General features: G+C 37.9%; 3 protein-coding genes across 3 annotated transcripts; 1 reads left to right on the forward strand and 2 right to left on the reverse strand.

Moving 5' to 3' along the window:
• The first annotated feature begins 171 nt into the window (after positions 1–171).
• LOC117793785 (supporter of activation of yellow protein) lies at positions 172–18,786 on the forward strand. The gene is made up of 12 exons (XM_034634180.1): positions 172–731; positions 4,216–7,262; positions 7,960–9,193; positions 9,970–10,274; positions 11,794–11,891; positions 11,992–12,150; positions 12,567–13,016; positions 13,079–13,354; positions 13,966–14,167; positions 14,257–14,491; positions 16,212–16,400; positions 16,468–18,786. Exons 2-12 carry the CDS (start codon positions 4,272–4,274, stop codon positions 17,265–17,267), a joined length of 6,939 nt encoding a protein of 2,312 aa, XP_034490071.1. The 5' UTR covers positions 172–731; positions 4,216–4,271; the 3' UTR covers positions 17,268–18,786.
• On the reverse strand, positions 2,288–3,386 carry LOC117793822 (glutamic acid-rich protein-like). The gene is made up of 2 exons (XM_034634244.1): positions 3,024–3,386; positions 2,288–2,698 (listed from the first exon to the last, which is right to left on the reverse strand). Exons 1-2 carry the CDS (start codon positions 3,351–3,353, stop codon positions 2,438–2,440), a joined length of 591 nt encoding a protein of 196 aa, XP_034490135.1. The 5' UTR covers positions 3,354–3,386; the 3' UTR covers positions 2,288–2,437.
• A 346-nt stretch (positions 18,787–19,132) lies between the features above and the next one.
• Positions 19,133–20,194, reverse strand: LOC117793817 (pyridoxal phosphate phosphatase PHOSPHO2). The gene is made up of 2 exons (XM_034634238.1): positions 19,687–20,194; positions 19,133–19,552 (listed from the first exon to the last, which is right to left on the reverse strand). Exons 1-2 carry the CDS (start codon positions 20,167–20,169, stop codon positions 19,247–19,249), a joined length of 789 nt encoding a protein of 262 aa, XP_034490129.1. The 5' UTR covers positions 20,170–20,194; the 3' UTR covers positions 19,133–19,246.
• Positions 20,195–20,735: the final 541 nt, after the last annotated feature.

The raw sequence follows: 20,735 nt of genomic DNA on the forward strand, positions 1-20,735 counted from the left end.
CTAAGAAAATACACTTTTTTGAATGTACTTTTTCAAAAATTTACCTTTCTTAGGTTAAAAATAGATCGAACCACATCGAAAATTTGGACTAGGTGGCAGCTTATGATTTTTTCCTCTTAAAAGTTGGCAGCACTGTCTACTACTGTCATATTTCCAAGCGAAAAAGAAAAAACACTGGCAGACAGCGAGCAGGGCATACATTTAATAATGAATTGTTAAAATGATAAGTGCGCGCCGAATCAGTTTGTGTATGTTAATCGGACAGTTAAATAGTTAACAATAACCAATATTTTTTTATAATAAATTTATGCGTCGTCGTCTGCTGCTGCTTCAATCGTTAAAAAGTGCGTGGAAAAGTGTACGAGAAACCAATACACGGAAAGTGGGACAACCGAGCGCTACGCTTGTGTCTGTGAATGTATGTGTGTGTGTGTATGTTTGTGTGTTTGCGTGCGTGTGTGCGAGACGAGTACAAGTACGGGTAATTTGTACCGACTACTACAATTTCAGTCAATGTGTACGACAATGTTTTTTTTCTGTTGTATATTAAATAAATAATATCGAAAAAGTGCAACGAAATGTTTACAAAGTGTGCAAATAAAAACAAAACATGTTTCATGTCTTAACACACCGACAAAGACACGCGCACACCATTATACACGCGAATTGCATGCAAAGAGAAGGCGCTCAACTTCTACTCCATCTTCTTTTGTCTGACGTTTTGCCGCATGGTGAGTTTATTGCCTGGCCAGGCCTGCCAGCCTGCTGCTGCTGCTATTGTTGTTGTTGGGTCAGTTTTCCGCGTCTTTTGCTGTGTATTAGCGTTTTTAAGTTGTTTTCTTTGTCCCCCTCCCCCCTCATTCTCTTCGCTTCTATATTTTTTTTCCTCTGCATTGCTTTTCTTTTTGCATTACCATAGGCATGCATTTGTTGTTACCACAGCAGTCGCTGTATAATTTTGTTGTTGCGCGGGGGTCGCCAATGCAAATGCATGTACGATGCATATGTGTTTGTGTGTGTATGTATATTTGTGCATAAAGTCGTACATATGTATTTTTCTCCATGCAGCGGCACGGGCGATTGCCTTTTATGCTGGTATTGGTGTGTGTATGTGCGAGCGCGTTTTGTGCTCGCTTCTGTTTGTGTGCGCGCGTGTGTGTGTGTGTGTCTGCTGTGGTGAAATTCAACCTCGGGCCCATGGTGAATTTGGCAGTGTTGCCAACACATATGCACACCACAACGCAGTCGCTGCCTCTGTCACTCTTGTTATTGTTGTAGTTGTGCGTACCGATGTGGCGCGGTTTTCTCAATTTCTGCTGCTGCTTCTGCCGCTGCCTTCAGACAGCTGTATGCCGCGCATGTTTCCACGCTTACGCAGCGTTTTATTAACAACGTTGTTGTTATTATTATTATTGTTGTTGTTACTGTTGCTGTTGTTGTTTTTGCTTTCGCAGGCTTCCCCCTGACACACACACACACACACAGCAGCAGCAGCGTTTTGGTGGTGCGTTAACTGTTTACGCGGCAATTCGTATTGCCCATAATTCCATAAGTCAAATAAGCAATATTTATTTTATGAATTATCTTATTGTATGTATATATATAAATATGCCTGTTATCCATATCTATTTGTAGTATGTGCAATCTGTAAATATATTATATTTTTGGACAACAAACAATAAACAAAAAGTCAATTGATTTTATTTGTGCAAAAGTGAAGAGTGCCGGCGATTCGATTGTGTGTGTGTGTCTGTGAGCTTTTAAGCTTTAGTTATAGTTACTATTCGCATTGCGTTTGGCATCGAATGCAATAGGAAACAAAAACAAAACATTACACAGACAGGCAGCTTTCACACGCTTACATCCATACAAAGAAACAAACAAACATGTATGTATAGTTAATTAGCATGCATTGCATGCAAGCATTAATAAGCATAGCTGTGTGTGTGTGTGTGTTTAGTTGTTGTATCTTGCTCTCACATCCAACAACTAACTAACGGTGCACTCTCTCTGAAGAGTGCAAAGAAGCAAAGAAGAGCGTTAGCGAGAGAAAGAAAGAGAGCATTGAATTATGTGTATTGCGATTTAATTGAATTTACGGTTAATCAAATTTAATATTATTAAAAACATAGTCAGTAGTAAAAAATTTACAAACACTGGGAATTTTGGTGTTTCGCTACGTGTTTTGTTTGTGTTTGTTTTCTTCTTTCCTCTTTCTTCTCTTTTCTGTGTGCCTTCAAGTCTGTCTGTAAGTATGTGTGTCTGTGTGTTTTTCTTTTTTTTTTTCGGTGTATTAGTGAGCGTGTGAAAAGTTCGTTCTCCTCTTGGCATCTTGCACATTGTTGTTTTTGTTCCATCTGATCCAACTGCTCTCCATACACACATACATGCACACACACTCATTCACATCTGCATACTAATAGACTTCTTCATCTTTTTATTGCATGAGATCAATTTCTTCATCATTTGATTTCGATTCTCTATGTCGACTCTCTTCGTCGTCTTGCTGTGCCGATGTTGAGGGATAATCACTGCTATAGTCTTCATCCGTTATATCGATATAATCCGATTGGTCTTCATCATCGTCATCATTTGAATTTAGACGCAGCAATATATCTAATTGTTGGCGCGTAAATTTAATTAACGGTTCATGTCCAAAACGTTGTCGTCCCTCCCAATAATAAAGCTCCTCCTCTTCCTGGGGATGTTGATAAAATGTTAATATATCAATAGTTGCTTTTGAGCGTAATTTATTTAGATTCTGTTGATAAAATCAATTTCGATAACATTGTCCGATATTTTTACTGTTGATTACAATTGCCACCCACTATTTTCTTAGTGAATATAATTGAAAAAAAAATGTTAATACTAGGGAAACACAATTTTTTTTTAAATTGGAAGACGACTTATTTAAAGTTGCGCTTTGATAGTGATTTGATCGATATTGTTGATATTTGTGTTGAAAATATCAAGTAAAAACAATTATTATTGTTTAAAAAAAAAAATAAATAACAAACTCCTACCTCCTCCTCATCTTTCTGCTTGTGCTCTTCCTTCTGCACTTCTTCTTCAGCTGTTATCATCGAGATAGTCTCCATTTCCGTTATGTTTTGTGTTTTGCATTGCTTATCCTCATCGGCCAACTCACAGAAAATGACACGAAAGAGTAGCCAACCTCCGGCCAGGGCCATCATCAAGTGTTCCATAATGCCGAATCGGGGCTTTCCTTCAATTGCCGGCATTAGGATTAAATTTGTGCCCGGGATGCGTCCGCCTGTCGCCAGAGCACGGATCAGACATAGTTGATCTTTCACTGGATGCCTCAGTGGGGCAATTAGCGACAGCAATATCATCACTTTCCCACTCGTCCCTTTTCTCACCCTTTTTTTTTTTCTTATTTGATTATTTTTGCTTGTTTTTTTTTATTTTTATTTTTTATAATATATTTTTTTTTGTGATTTGTTTTTTTTGTTTTCTTCTGGTAAACGCAATACTCAAAATTATACAATCTCGAAAAGTATTCTGTATGACAACAATTTTGAAGATTTATTACAGCAATTTTGTGGATTTCCCTTGACAAAGGAATACATGGTTGCTTGAATCGAGTTCACTGTATCGTTTATACGACAGATAAGATTCGAAGTTGCGTTTATGCGATAATAGTTCATAAAATGTTGATACATCAATTAATATATTAATAGATATTTAAGATATTAAGATTGTATCTATTATTGAAAGGGATTACTTAAGACTTTTCCAAGTACAAATTACGAATAAATATTATTATTGGTTTTTATTATATCCATCAACCATAATGAGTACAATTGATTTTTATTTAATTTGTCTTCGGGTCGTTTTTTCAATGTTTCAGTTTAATTAAAACTTTTTGGTAGTTTTTTTTTTCTTAATTTTTATTGAAAAATAAGCTAGTTTTAGTTTATAATATAAAGATTTATTTTATGATTTTGAAATAAAAATAAAAATATAGTAGTTTTTTCATAATTGTTTACTCAAATCATGAAATAATTTTATAATAACATTTTTTAATACTAATAAAATAATAATATTTATATTATTATTTTTTCTTAACAACTAGGACTCTAAAAATTTGACCCAACAAATTTGAAACCAAAGAATTTATGTATATAAATAATGTTACAAATAATAATTTGAAACTAATAAAATGTTGTTGGCATTTCTTTTCTATGATTGCAGGTAACAGCAAGCAGCAATTGTGTGATTGCGTTTGGTGTGGATAAAGGACAAAAGCAATGAATGATTTACGCCAGCAACAGGTACAGGTACAGGTAGCAGCAACATCGTCTTCAGTCAGCCTGGCAGCAGCAGCGGCAACAGCAACACATTGCTCCAGTAGCTCCAGCAACAGTTGCTCCACAAACAGCAGCAACAGTTGCAGCAGCGCCAACGTCAGTCCACGATCGAGTTGCAATTCAAATTGCAGCATTGCTTCCAATTCCAAGGCGACAACAACAACGACGGCAGCAGCAGCAGCAGCAACAACAACTAGTTGCAGACAACAACGAGAAGTAGCAGAAGAAGAGGAGCAACAAGAAGTGAGCTCAACATCGTCGCCGGCGCAGCGACAACAGCAGCAGCAGCTACAGCAACATCAATTGAATGTGTCGACGACAGCAGCAGCAACGCAACGGCAGCAGCAACAGCAACACCAGCAGCAGCAGCAACATTGTCACCAGCAGCAACAGTTGCTGTTGGGTCAAATAACGAGCACCACAGCATCGCCGCCGCAGCAACGACTGCGCGACGATGCGCAGCTGCCAACTAGCAATAACAACAACACTGCAACAACAGCAGCAGCAGCAGCAACCACAGCAACTACAAACACAGCAGCAATGGCCGCCACGGCCTTGGATCTAAATGGTGAGGAGAATAACAGCAGCAGCAGCAGCAGCAGCAGCGGCGGCGGAGGGGGAGTTGGTGTTGGAGTTGGAGGAGCAGCTGGTCATAAAATCATTTTAAAATTGTCAAAACACGGCAGCAATCATCAACATCATCATCATCACAGTAGCAGCAGCACAAGCGAATCTCTATCTTTGTCCATTAATGATGAACGACGTGTGGAACCATTGCGCATACAATTGCCAGCAACAACAGCAGCAGGAACAGCAGCAGCAACAACATCGGCAACAACAGCAGCAGCAACAACAACAACACTGGTGCCCAAAATAACCATAAGACCCATAAAGCCACAAGATGCAACAACAACAACAGCAGCAGCAACAACAACAGCAGCAATTGCTGTTGCCTCCTCCTCGAATTGCAATTCGGATGCATCATCATCATGTTCAAATTCCTCCTGTGCTGATGAAGAGCAACAACAGCATCAGCAGCAACAACAACAACAATTGCCGCATATTGTACCCAAATTGACAATAAGATCGAATGAGGAGCGTGTGAGCAGTGTGGTGCCCAAATTGATAATTAAAATGCCCGACACGGGCAACGACAACAACACACTTAATCCACTCAAGGCGACAACAACAACAACAACAGTTGCGACGGCAGTTGCAGCTGCAACAGTTGCTGGTTTACCCAAATTGACCATTAAGACAACAACCAAAATGGAGGGAAATGGCAACGAAACACAACTGATGAGTTGCAGTTTATCCCCAGCTTCGGCTTCTAGTTCATCAGCTTCATCCTTTTCAGGATCGGGTTCTGGTTCGGGTTCGGAGCAATTAACAGTGCCCAAGTTGATGATTAAAACAACGCATGCCGGCAGCAGTTGCATAAGCAGCGAGCAACAACAACCGATACCAAAGCAACAACAACAGCAACAACTGCCGCCACAACAACAACAACAGCAACACACGGTTGTCATGACACATGATGCAACAAATGCACAATGTATACCCAAATTAACCATTAAAACCAAGTCCATTGAGCTAGAAGAAGAACAGCAGCAGCAGCAACAACAACAACAATCGCAGCAGCAACAGCAATTGGTGCCCAAATTGACTATAAAAACAAGCAATTGCAATGAGCAACAATTGGTGCCCAAATTAACCATTAAAACGAGCAATTGCAACAATGAACAACAACAGCAGCAGCAACAACAACAAGCACAACAACAACCGTTGCTCAAGTTGACCATAAAAAATCTATGCTCGCCAAAACATAAAGTGCGTGCGGTGCTAGAAGAAAAAGTGTTGACCTCCAAATTGACCTTGACAAATGGCGGTGAAAGCAACAGCAGCAACAACAGCAGCACCAGCAGCAGCAACAACAGTCAACAAGAGTTTTGTGGATTTGCAGATGCAACAACAACAGGAACAGTAACAGCAACAACAATTGCTGAGAATGAAAATGATGAATTGAGACGCAATTCGGATGACATGGATATTGATGATGCATTGTCCAAAGAGCATGATCCAAAAATCTTTCACAATTTGCCAGCAGCAGCGACAACAGCAGGAGCAACAGCAGCAGCAGCAGCAACAATAGCCAGCAATGGCATTGCAACAGCAACACAACAACATAATATTGTAGACATGGTGGATTTAACATCGTCACCTTCACCGGGTTCATCGCCAGCGCATGTTGTCAACAACAACAACTATGCAGCGACAACAACAGCAACAGTTGGCGGCGCGACAACAACAACTGCCAGCAGTCGCAGCTTGTCACCAGCGCAATCACAAAATCTATTGCTGGAATGTCTGCGCATGCAAATGGAAGCAGCAGCAGCAACAACAACAGCAACTGCCAGCAGCAATTGCAACACTGGCAACAGCAATATATTGCTCAGTCAGTTGACGGCGCCACCAAAAAGTTTTAGTGGCAACAATTCAACAGTTGCTGCCAAATATCCGCAATTAACGGAACGTCTTATGGCCAATGGTGCTGCCAAAGAAGCAATAACAGCGGCAACAGCAGCAGCAGCAGCAACTGTTGCCGCCACGCAGCCTGCCATTATTGATTCCATTGAGATTCTGGACACGCCCGAGGGAAGTCCACAATTGCAAAGTGCCTACGAATCGGAGACGCCACCACCAATGATGCATCTTCCTCTCAGCAATCACCATCATCCTCATAATCTGAATCATCATCAGTACCATGTGAATCATGTGAATCTTAATCACAAGCCAGACAATCAGCAACAGTTGCAGTTGCAGCTGAACAACAACAGTGAGAATCATTTGAAGCGACAGCAGCAACAGCCACAACAACAACAACATCATCAGCAGCATCAGCAAGATCCAAATGCAGAATCTCCCAGTGGCGTAAGTATTTAAATCCCTAATCCCTTTTCACTTGAAGCAATAGTTTATTTCAAGCTTACTTGCAAAATTTTCTCAGCGTATGTTTAATACTCTTCAAGTTATGTCACTGAATCACTTTTTGAACCACTTCCCATGTTGTTTCTTGTGTTGTTTCCCAATTTTACCTCAAATAATTCATGTAAAACTGTACCATTAACTCATTTATTAAATTTTCTCAGCGTATCTTTGATAATTGTCAAGCTATGACGTTGAACCACTTTTTGTACCACTTTAAAATGTGACCGAATCGGTTCTTATTTACACCTTTTTAAGGATTTTTTGAAAAAGGGGTTTGCATACCAAGTTTAAGCTTTTTCGCTAAAATTAATTTCGAGTTATTCATGTGAACCACTATTTTTGAACCGGTTTCTAACCAGTTATTGTTCAAAAGTTATTACAACATCTTGTTAACCATCAGTATCTCAAATTTGAGCTTTCTAGCTCAGTTTTCAAGCTGAACCATTTTTGAACCACTGTTGGACACTTGATGCGAACTGGTTCTAATTCAGTTTCATTATATAACACCTTGACAGCTGCCTGCATACAAAATTTGAGCTATTTAGCTGAATTACTTGCTGAGTTATACAGCTGAACCACATTGTGAACCGGTATACAGACTTGTAAACAAGGCTAATAATTTACTACACTTTTTTTGCAGTTGCCGCCGAGTAAACAGCGGCGCCTGGACAACAATGAGAATGATCAGCAGACGCACAATTGCAGCAATGATACGGCAGCAACAGTTGCAGCTGCTGCAGCGACCACAGCACCGGCAGCAGCAACAACAACAACGCCGCATCGAAGTCGCAAACAGAAGCACGAGCGCATACTCAACACGGATTTGGAGGAGTCACAACATGGACTGAGCAACGGGAATCTGTTGATGGAGGAGATGCGTCTGGTGTACGAAAAGTTGCAGGGACAACAACAACAGGCAGTAGCAGCAGCAGCAGCCACAACACCAGGCGCAACAGCGGCGGCAACAACACCAGGAGCGGCAACAACAGCAGCGGCAGCAACAACAACGACGACGACAGGCAAACGACGTGGACGTCCAAAAAGAAATGCAAATGATGCAGCAGCAGCGGCAACAACACAACAACAATTGTTGTCCGCAACAGCAGCAACAACACCTGGCACACCTGTTGCTGATGGCAACACAGACAGTGCTGTGAAATCACGGCGTGTGCAACTGTTGAGAAAACGTCTGGCCATTGATATGGTGAGTGTGAGTGCGAGTGAGACGGAGTTGCTAATGCAAAATGCAACAACAGCAACGCAAATGGAAAATAATCACATCTCTGAGGATGCAACACAGCAACGTTTGTCCGGGGCGCTAGCAACACCGCGACGTGCCACACGACGTGGCAATGCCTCAACAGCAACAACAGCAACTGTTGCAACTGCAACACCAGCAAAAACAACACGCAAACGTTTAAGCAAAGCAGCAAGCAGAGGAGCAGCAACTGTTGCTGCTGTGGAGGAGGCATCACAATTTGTTGAAACAAACAACAACAGCAATAACAGCAACAGCAACATGTCGTCGTCAGCAGCAGCAGCAGCATATGCCATTGATTTAACCATGTGCTCATCCTCATCATCCACGAGCAATGGCAGCGCAACAACAACAACAGCAGCAGCCGCAGCAACAACAGTCACATCAGCAATTGGTGGCAACAACTCGATGCTGCCACCGACAACAATATTGTCCTCATCAGATCCATTGCCAGATGTCATCTTTCAACCCAATGATTTCTCATCAATAATGGCCACACAACAATTGCGCAACAACAACAACAGCAACAGTTGCAACAGCCACAGCAACAGCAACAGTGGCAGTCAACATGACTCCCATGATGAGGACAACTACAGCACGCTTGAACATTCTGGAGGTAAGACTAATACAGTGAAAATTCCCCCTCAACGAACCCTGACTCTTACAATTCTTCAAATCAAAATTAGAATAATAATAATTATTATTGTTATTTTTTGTTTGCCGTTTTGACACAATCTTTGCATTTTCGCCATGACCTTAAAACTTGTTGATTTTCAAACATTTTATTCAATAATTTCGCTTAATGTTATCTTAATTTATTAGAATTTCACTATTATCATAATATTTCGTTCATTGAGCTCACAAAAACTTATTTCTTATAACTATTATATTCAATCAAGTATCCATAAATATTATAGACCAATTTTTCAAAAATTTTATTTTTAATTGAATTTATTTGATTTTGAAAATATAAGTTTCGGAATAACTCGTATTTCTGAAATTAATTTTGAAAACCGAATGTTGAAATGAATATTTAAAAAACCAAAATACAAATTTAATACAAATTTTTATTTAACCAGGTGTCTTACCAGAACTAAATTATTTATTGCTAATTTTTGGTATATGTATAATGTGTGATTGCAGTTAGTGTTTTACATTTTTATGATTAATGTTGAAAAGTAGCTATTACTTAAAGTTTGCATCAAAAAATTGCACTTAACATTTGCATTCACATGCAGAAAATTTCGAAAATATTGTATTCAAAAATTAATTTTTTTTTTTATTTAAAAATCAGTAAACAATTTGTTCTACATGTCATCATCTATTTATATATTTAAATTAATAATTCTGAAATCATTAAACAACTTGCTTCTTCTCTAAATCTTCTTACAGATGAATCCTCAGCGTCCTGCAACATTTTGTCCACGTTTGGTGGCAATGCGATGCCAACGACGCCCACTCGAGGACGGGGGCGTGGTCGCGGCTCGAGGGGAGGCGGTGGTGCAGGTGCAGGTCGGAGTAACAGCAACGCGTCGAGTAGCCGCAATTCATTAACAAATGCGGCACAACCACGTGTGCCACGAATGAGTCGAGGGGCAAGTGCTGTGGCAAAGGCGATTGCCATGAGTCGACCACGCTGCGTAGGCGGACTCAAGCATCAACCGGATCCGGAGCGGCTCAAGGGTCTATTCAGTCCGGTGAGTGTATGATAACACCCTATGCAGATAGAGTAGCAACTATCATTTTAATAGCATTAATTCATGCTAATGATTCTACATTATTTTATTATTTATTAATATCAATGCTAATGACTTGTGATTTTCATAAGCATTACATTTATCTAGGGATAACGATAATGCATTTGGACACAGTTGGGATCTCTCATAGATTCATTTTAGTTCGAATTTTGCAAATCTATGTTGTGTAAAAATAAAAGCCTTCTAGCTCAAACCGTTTTGGGCTCTGCGTTGTCGGTCGGTATGTCAAATAATTGTTGAAATAAATAAATATTAGGTTGTTCAAACATTACTTCATGTACAAATAAATCCATTGTGTTGACGCTAATTTGAAACAACATAAAGTTAGCATAGTTAACACAGAAGTCATTTAAAATACAATTTAAATTGCATAAAAAATAGTAAAAATTAAATGAAAGGGTATTCAAAGTGCGGTGCAAAAGCTTTCACATATGCCGCATTTGCTTCTTCTTCTTTGGCATGAATCATTTAAAGGATGCCGCTATGTCTGTGTCTATGCGTATCTGTGAGTGTTTCGTTAAGTTTCTACATATGTGTGTGTGTGCGCTCTTACAATTTCTGCATTACATTTATTTTATTCCTACTACTTATTGCAACTTGTTTATGTTTTATTACGTAAATGTTGCTTACAGCCAAAGCTAGCACCCACACAACTATAGGCACACACACACACTCACAAACACACCCATGCTGAGCTGTGTGTGTCGTAATTAAAATCAAAGGCGCGCGCTGCATTCATTGCCAACTGCTACCAAAAACCGCATACAACAATAACAAGTATAACAACAACAACAAGTATAACAACAACAGCAATAGCAATAGCACGCGAACGCAGTCAGCAGCAGCAGCAGAGGAACGACCGCATTGCTGTTTTTGTTGTCTCTTCACCTGCGATTTTAATCAGCTGAACATTTTTTTTGTTGTTTCATTGCGTGTGTGTGTGTGTGTGTGTTTTTTTTCGCTCATGATTTGCGTCCGTCGGCAAACGAAGCAATGCTAAGGCAACAGCAACGACAACGGCACGCCAAGCCACCTTCACCACACCTGCTGCGTCGTTGCTCTCTGCCAGAGAGACACACCGAAAGAGCGAGAGCGAGAGAGCGCAAACTTCATGTGCTTTTCGTGCTCTTTGGCGCTTCCCCACACTGTGTGTGTGTGTATAGTTTTTGCATGCTGGCAACGCCGCTGTCATATTGCGTTCCTACCGCTGCTTGGCTCTCTTACAGTTGAACGCTGACGCTGCCGGCGTCGCAGCGGCAGCAGTAAACTCAAAATCAATGCATTCAACATTACAACAACAATAAAGATGTTGTTATACCCTTGCAGAGAGAGTATTATTATTTTGTGCAGCAATGTGTAAGACATTAGCATTACTTGATTTTTACCATAGTCAATTATAAATATGTTTTATTTTTTTCAAGTTTATTTTTTATAATGTTTGCTAATGTTTTTGTTGCAGTCACCGCAAGTATTCGAGGAGGACACACGAATGAGTGCCGATCTGAATAACAGTAATCAATCGGTGACTAGCATGGAACCTCCGCTGACGCCACAAAAGTGAGTACAACAATACTGCGAACAGAAGCAACGATAAACTGGGAACAGTTTTTACAGTTCTTATTCACTTAATACTCTCTCTATTACCCTTTCACGATAGGCAACTGGATTTTCTGAATAACGAGGAATCGCAATCATCGATGGTGAGCAGCGTCAGTTTGATTGACTCCAATCAGGGTCAATCATCGGTGGATGCCATCATTGGATCAGCATTGAAGCGTCCAAAGAAAAAGAAAATGGAGATTTGTGTGGCCGAAGAGTGAGTTTTCAAAACTTTTATTTATTATTTATTATTATTATAATGTTATTATTAAATTACAATTTATTATTTGAAATTTATTTATTTATTTGAAATTGAAAATACTTAACTTGAAATTTGTTGGTATCTTTTGTATGTGAGTTCAAATCTTTATATATCCAATGTTTTGTAATACAAATTTAAACTTAATAATTTTGAGATTTAAATGTACCAAAAGGACGAAAATACCTTCTGTTTTTTGTATATTTTCGTAAATTATGTTTCATTAAAATATTTCACAATAAAATTTAATTTTGATTATGATTTTTAAATAACAATTTAGATGAATTTATTATTTATTATAATATTTCTATTGGGATTTTTTTTTTTTGGAGTTACTAATTTTGAATCACATTTATTCGGGTTTTTTTTTGCAGCACGGACTTTAATGCCGCGTCGATAGCGGAATATGATTGGCCACCGCCCAAGGGCTGTTGTCCGTCCAAGAATCGTGATACGTTCATGATCCAGGAGCAGATTGCCCTCTATTTGGGCATAACGAGTTTTAAGCGTAAATATCCGGATCTTCCACGACGTCCCGTCGATATGGAGGAACGCAATTGGTTGCAGGAGAAAGGACTTGTTAGCGAGAAAATGTGCGATTTGGGCATAACAGCCGTTTGGGCCTCCGATATATTGGACATAATGTATGCGGATTTCTATGACAAGTATGAGGAGTACAAGGAATATATACGACAAAAGCATCTGAGGGATATTGAGGCGAAACAAAAGGCACTCGGACTCACTGTGGGCAATGGACGTGGATTGCAGGCCCGTGATCGTGCCATGCTCTCCACCAGCAAATGGAATGTCTACTTCAACAAGACGTGAGTTGACAAATCTATATATATTTCAATCTGTTCCCATTATCATTATCTCTGTTTTGTAGACGCAAAGAGGAGCGTGTTGCCTGTTTGGATCTGCAAACGTTTACCATGAATCTGCCGGTGCCGAGATCAGCGCCAAGTTCAACACTATTGCATCGCTCCATCACAAATGCCGTCAGATCGGCAGCTGAGGCTGAGAATATGATAGTGCCCCCAAATCTATTGCCGCCGCGTGTCTACGATGTCGCCTATCAAAATCCCGATTACGCCTATCCCCTGGTCCTCGTACCGGGCCAATTCACGTCCAACTATCGCCAGTTTACGCCCGCCGAGCTAAGGTAAGTGAAAATAATAAAAAACAAGTAGGAGAAGTTTGTTTTGTTATCAATCGCAATATTATTAATTTAATTTAGTTAAAATAACATTACTGACAAAAAGAAAAAAACAATATCGGTTTAAATTATATAATATAACTATAATGATTTCTATATATTTTTGAATTAAATTTAGTTAAAATATATTGCAGGAAAACTTTGGATTCCCAAACAAAAAAATAAACACAATTGTGTAAAGACAAGAAATTACAATTTTTAAAGATTGAGAACGTTTTTTGAGTTGACCAAATTTTTTTATTTTAAATGATTGATATAAAAAATTTTTGTAAGGTGCAGGACTTTCAAAATTTCATAGAATCAGAGAATCAATTGTCTTTCAAATTATTATTTTAATTTACTTTTGTCCATGCAAGGAATAAAAAAACATAAAATTATCAACTCAAAAAGCGGGATCTAGGAATTAGTTAATTTAGAATTTTAGTTTTCTTTAGTTGACCCCAGTACATATACCTTCTATATTAATACTATGTCAAATGTGTTACATATTTTGTGACAAAGTTATATTACACTTTGTGAGAATATATTAACATTTAAATGCTTCATGTCAATTTCAGAGCTTATCCTTTGAACAGCGCATTGGAGAAACCTCAGCAGCTGCTGCTTGATCCCGTTAAGTCAGAGCCAACAAAGTCCACTGCAACAGTGCGTCGCAGTCAACGTGCGCGTCAGCATCAGCTGCGCAGCAATGAAGCCAAAACGTCAAGCGCCTCCTACTACAGCGGCAGCAGCAGCAGCGACGCCAGCAGCAGTGAATCTGTAAGCACACATACATTCTTAACTCTCTCTCTCTTTTGCTGTTAACTGCACTGTTAACTTACACTTGTTTGTTATTGTTTTACTCGCAGGAGAGCGATGGGGACAGCGACAGCAGCTGCAGCAGCAGCGCAAGCAGTGAAAGCAGTCACAGCAGCGCCAGCAGCAGCAGCAGCAGCTCGATTAACTCCAGCTATGAAACTGAACAGAAGCGGCAACAGGATGCGAGATTATCCTCAAATTGTGGTGTCTGTCTGCGTAGTCAACATCGCAATGCTAAAAATATGCCCGAAGCCTTTATACGCTGCTATAGCTGCCGGCGTAGAGGTAAGTTTAACCACACTTTTTTTTATGTAAAAACAAACGTCATTTTGCTTGATTAGTGTTGCCAACTTCCTTGCAGTAAAAGATTTTGTTTTGTGCTGCAAGTAATAAGCTCAGTGTTGCCAACCGATTTGAGCTTATTCCATTGTTATAACTTGAAACTGTTATAACTTTATCAAAACTAAAACTATTTTCAAGCGGAATGTCAATTTGATCATGGCTTGGGCTCCAAATTCATTCTGTATTCAAGTTTTATTAAATTCGTTCAGAAAAATTTTTTGCCTCTAGATTTTGATTTCGAAGCAAAGGGTCCCCCCTTTGAAATTTTGAAAATTTATAATCTAAAATCTCAAGTTTTTACTTTTAATCGACTCCTTATATCGTAATTAGTAGACCTTTTAGACCTTTTATTTTTCTATAAAAAATCATGTGAAACTTGACAAAAATTTTGACTTGAAAAGTTGTTAGGTCAAAGGTCGAACCAACTTCAAATTTCCATAACTTTGTCAAAACTTAACCGATTTTCAAGCGGAATATCATTCTAATCATGGATTGTCCTCTGAATTCATTCTGCATTCAAATTTTATTAATTTTTTCCAAAAAATATTTCTCCTCTAGATCTTGGATTCGGTTTTTAATGCCTTTGATATTTTGAAAATTTTAAATTTTAATTCTCGAGTTTTTATTTTTAATCAATTCTTTATGTCGTAATTAGTATAAAACAACAATTAAAACTTGTTTCTGAGACCTTTCATTTTTCTATAAAAAATCAAGTCAAACTGACGATAAATTTTGACTTGTAAAGTTGCTAGTTCAGAGGCTTGAACAACTTCGAACTGTCATAACTTTGGCAAAACTTAACCAATATTTAAATGGAATGTCATTTTAATCATGGTTTGGCATCCAAATTCATTCTGAATTTAAATTTGATTTATTTTGTAAAAAGTAATATTGTCCTCCAAATCTTGGGTTCGATGCTAAGGGTCCCCCCTTTGAAATTTTGAAAATTTGAAATTTTAAATCTCAAGTTTTCACTTTTAAGCGACCTCTTATAGCGCAATCATCATAAAACTACACTTTAAATTTGATTTTGAGACCTTTAAATTTTCTGTAAAAAATCATTTGAATCTGAGAAAAATGTTGACTTGTAAAATTGTTTGGTCAAAGGTCGGACCAACTTCAAATTTCCATAACTTTGTCAAAACTAAACCGATGTTCAAGCGGAATATCATTCTAATCATGGCTTGTCCTCTAAATTCATTCTGCATTTAAATTTTGTTAATTTAGAAAATTTTATTATTTTCGACTATCATAGTCATGGTTTGATTTCAATGCTAAGGGTCCTTTGAAATTTTAAAAATTAAAAATTTTAAATCTCAAGTTTTTGCTTTTAATCGACTCCTTATTACGATATTAGTATGAAAAAATAGTTTAAACCCGTTGCAAAGACATTTTAATTGCGCAATATAAAATGTTAAGGGTAGTTGGCAATATTAACCAAAGAGTCAATCCCAATATTGCCAACATTCTTCCAACCATTTTACTGTAGTTGGCAATGTCCCCAAAGAGTTAATCCCAATATTGCCAACTTTTTTGCACTCACTTTGCTTTGTGGAATTGCCAACTAACTTGAATTCATGCAAGCGATCTGGCAACGTTTGTTTGTTAACCATTTGAAGAGGATTGAATATATAATAATTGATTGTTTTAATATTATTTGCAGTGCATCCCAGTTGCATTGAGATGCCACAGCGAATGGTGGGACGCGTGAGGAACTACAATTGGCAATGCGCGGACTGCAAGTGTTGCATCAAATGCCGCAGCAGCCAAGAAGCTGGCAAAATGCTTTATTGCGAGCAATGCGATCGCGGTTATCACATTTATTGCCTGGGCGTTAAAACGGTGCCCGACGGTGAGTGTAACGGATTATACAAATATAAAGCAATATATTTATATTTATTTACACTTTATGATTTTAGGTCGCTGGAGCTGTGAACGTTGTTCGATTTGTATGCGTTGTGGCGCCACACGTCCCGAGGGACTGCCGTTGCAACAACAACAACATCAATCTCCATCATCATCATCATTAGCATTAGCAATGTCACCCAATGGGGGGGACAAGAGTGTGAAACCCGTGAAGCACAAAAAGGTGAAATGGATGAACGAATATCGCATCGATCACATCACAAATTTGAGGGAACATTGCTCCATGTTGTGTGTGCCGTGTGCACGTGCCAAGCCCGCCAAGCGTACTCCACCTACTCCTGCCAACAACAACAGCAACAACAACAATAACAATAGTTGCAACAACAGCAACAGCAATCAGTCAACTCAATCTCAGTCGCCAGTGCAGGCCAATGGTGGCAATAACAACAACAATAACGCTGCTGTCTGTGCAACAGATGCTGCACTTAGCCCAAGAACTTGCAACAACACCGCAATAATAACAACAACAATGCCAGCAGATGCGCCAGCTAAGCGACAACAACAACAATTGCAGCTGGTAGAAATACGCAGACATGAGTTTGGCTTTAATAGTAAAAATGATATTGATAATGCATTAATGATGGTTGCTGCCACAGATGTTGCCACAACAGCAGCAACAACGACAACGCCCGCCGCCAGCAACAACAACACAACAGCAACAGTAGCAGTAAGCACAGCAACAGCTGAAACCACAACAACATCAACAGCAACTGGCACAACAACTGTAACAACACCAGCAACAACAACAACAGCAACAGCAATTGGCATAGCACCGCCGCCAGTTGTTGCCTGAGTGGGGGTTATACGTTATTGTGCGAAACGCACTTTAACGGATTTGTAGTAAAGCGCGGGTCGCGGTGCCCCCCACCCCTTCGCACCCTCTCTACACCCCACACTCCCAGCCAACCAACTCATACCCCACCCCGCCCCACCACCACAACAACCATTACAAACACACACGTGCATAGTATTAACAAGCAAAAGAGAAGGAAATAATTAAATCTATTGCATATGTATGCAGTTTGGCGTATGTTAATAATTATCTATATACTATATATATATTTTCTTATCTAATTTTTTTTTTTTTTTTGTTTAATATTAATTGTTTTATATGCCTAAGCTAAGCGTTAAAAAGTCGCCGCCTATCAATTATGTTACTTAAGTAAAAAAAAAAGAGAGCGAGCAAAACTAAATTCTGCTAATTATGACAAGAAAAGCAAACAACAAATAATTTACATATATATATATATATTTATTATAAGTTCAATTGTTTATAATTAGTAATTAAGTTACAAGCACATACACACACACACACACAGTTGCATTGAGTTCATCATTAGCTGCATACTTAGTTAAAATTTTTGTTTTTCGAATTGTGCGAGTAACGTCCTTTTTGGCGTTGCCACACATGCCATTATTTTCTAGCAACGGTCTGTCAGTCTGTCTGGCAACGCTGTGCGCGCATTAAACATTTTTAAACGACAATTATGAAACGTAGTAGTTATTGATATATATGTACATATATGTTTGTAATTTGTTAACTGTGTTGTCTCTCTCTCTCTCTCATCACATGCTCCCCATAAACACACACACACACCAACACACTGGCAAATTGTGGTGTTCTTTTAAGTTTCGTCGAAATATTCAAATATTCATACAAAAAATTATGTTTATGTATTTAGATTATAAAATTGTACTATACGAATAATATTATGAATAAAAAGAAAAACAACTAACTATATAAATATAAATTGCGCAAAATTCGATAAATTTTTTTGTGTTCTGTCAAATTGTATATGTATGTACTTGTAAAACTCTGAATTGTAATCGTTAAGTTTAGACATGTAAATTATAGATAAGTGCAAAATACAAAATGCATACATTTATTTATATACATATGTATATATATGCATGTATGTACATCTGTGCATATATAGTATGTATGCATGTGTGCATGTATGTACATATTTAGTAGTGTCTTTATGTTGCGCGGCAGCTGCATTGACAAAATGGCGACAACAACAACAACAATATTTACTATTATGATTAGGCTTAAGAATGTATTATACATGTAATTTATGATAATGTTCACACACACACACAACCAATCGTATATATAAATATAAAAAGAGAATATTTAAATAGAAGCACAAGCAACAACAAAATATAATATTGTGTGAATTAGTTAAAGAGAAGAAATAAAAATTTTTTAATTAAAATAAATACGCAGAGAAGCGAAATGTGGCAACGTAACGTAATGTAGTGTAAGCTAACATAACATTAAGTAAATATATATATTGTAGTATATAAAATGAAATTCGTCTACTTAAAAATACGAAGCAGTTTTACACTTGGTAAAAATTTAATTTTCCATTGAACTTTATGCAATAAGTCCTTATTAAGTGAAATATTATTATTATTATACAAATGCATGTACACACATACACACATATGTGTTTACATATGTATATACAGTTGGTCAAGAAACTGTTTTGACAAATTAAAAAATTCGCATATTTTATTCTTAAAAAATCCTTTTCTTGGGTTACTATTTTATTATAGTTGCGTATAGTTCTCTCTGAAATCAAGTTAAAAATAATTTAAATAAACATCAAGATTGGTTTTTGTGAAAGCATTTACTTGACACACTGTATGTAAATATATACATATTAACGCATTACAAAAAACGAAATGAGAAAAAGAAACATATTTATAAGTCGAATAAAACAGCAGCATTAATAATTTTGCCTTACCAACCAATTTTGAAATACTCTACAAAATAGCGTTAAGCTCGAGTTGATGCTGCAATTCGTGTCCATCCCGCCAAATTAACACCTGGGAGCGTATGTTATCGATATGTGATGGCAGCTTGTCATGCAACTCTGCGTCCCGTCGGATGCATGCGACATCTTGTTGGCGCAAACTTTGAATGGGACACAGATCGTTACAACTGTCGCCGACATAGATAATCCTATTGAAATTATAATTGGTACAATTCATCAGGGATTTGATGACGCTGCCTTTACAAAGGTTTTCAGGACATTGATCGCAGTGTGTTTGATGTTCGTAGGGATCTACCTGAAGTAATAATACATTAGTGATTTAAATTCGATTGATTTTAATCGATTCAACTAAAAAAAACATCGAAAGCATTTACAAATTGATGACACAAAAAGCTATTCATCGATAAATTTAGCTGGCACATCGCTAACCTGTAAAAACCCATCAAGACACACTCTGGCTGGATTTGTGAAGATGGCGGTAAAGATGTTGGTCATTTGATTTGCCTTTAGCCATTCAGTGATTAAGTACGAATTGGCATCGCTCAAGATGCACATATCGATGGAGGAATCCTTGGCCAATTGACGCAGCAAGCACATCATACCCGGCACCTCTGGCAATTGTCGCACACGCTGCACAATCTCTGTGATACTTACGTCCTGCTGTTGATGCAACAAGCTCAACACAATTCGCATATACTTCATCCAATTTCGTTCTTCAATCAACTTTCGCAATTTCTCTGTCGTTTCTTGCGGTTGTTTTAAAAATCCTCCCACTGCTTCATAGCAATCTCCATCGATTATTGTGTTGTCAAAGTCAAAGGTTGCCAACAATCGATGCTTGGCTCGGATCTGGAAGCTCCTCAAGATTGTGCCACACATGGTCGCCGCATAATTTCTAATTGCAAACATCATTTGATCGAGAAAAACAAACTCACATTTGATTTATTTTCACATTCATTTACATATACATTTATAGAATATACAGTAGAATTTCAAAGCACATCGATAGCTTGTCTCTCTCCCAATCCAAATAACACTAGGTAACAAGCAACTTAGTTTGGGTATATCTCAACAAACCAACTTTTTTCAAATACATTTTATCAAAAAATAATATTAAATAATATTGTTATTCACATTATATTGTGAGGCTTTCGATATATGCTTAAAATGGCAAAAGACTTCAAAAGCAGGCTAAACAAATTTTAAAAATTAAAAAACGACAAGCTGATAACCGTTAACTTCACTCACAATGTATCAGAAAAAGTGGGTTTGTTGAGATATATAAACCAATGTTGAGTTTTGTTGCCTACCTTAATACTTAATATTTTTTCTTGGATTCGCCGGCATAATACTTAATACCGGTATAATACATTATATTTCCCGTTATATTAATCTTAAATTACAAAACTTGAATGTGCAGTTTTTGCCATGTAAAAGCTCCTTGTGCTGGAAGTTTTTTTTCTTTGACAGCAAAATGC

The sequence above is a fragment of the Drosophila innubila genome, chromosome X, assembly GCF_004354385.1.
Source record: "Drosophila innubila isolate TH190305 chromosome X, UK_Dinn_1.0, whole genome shotgun sequence".
NCBI lineage: Eukaryota > Metazoa > Arthropoda > Insecta > Diptera > Drosophilidae > Drosophila > Drosophila innubila.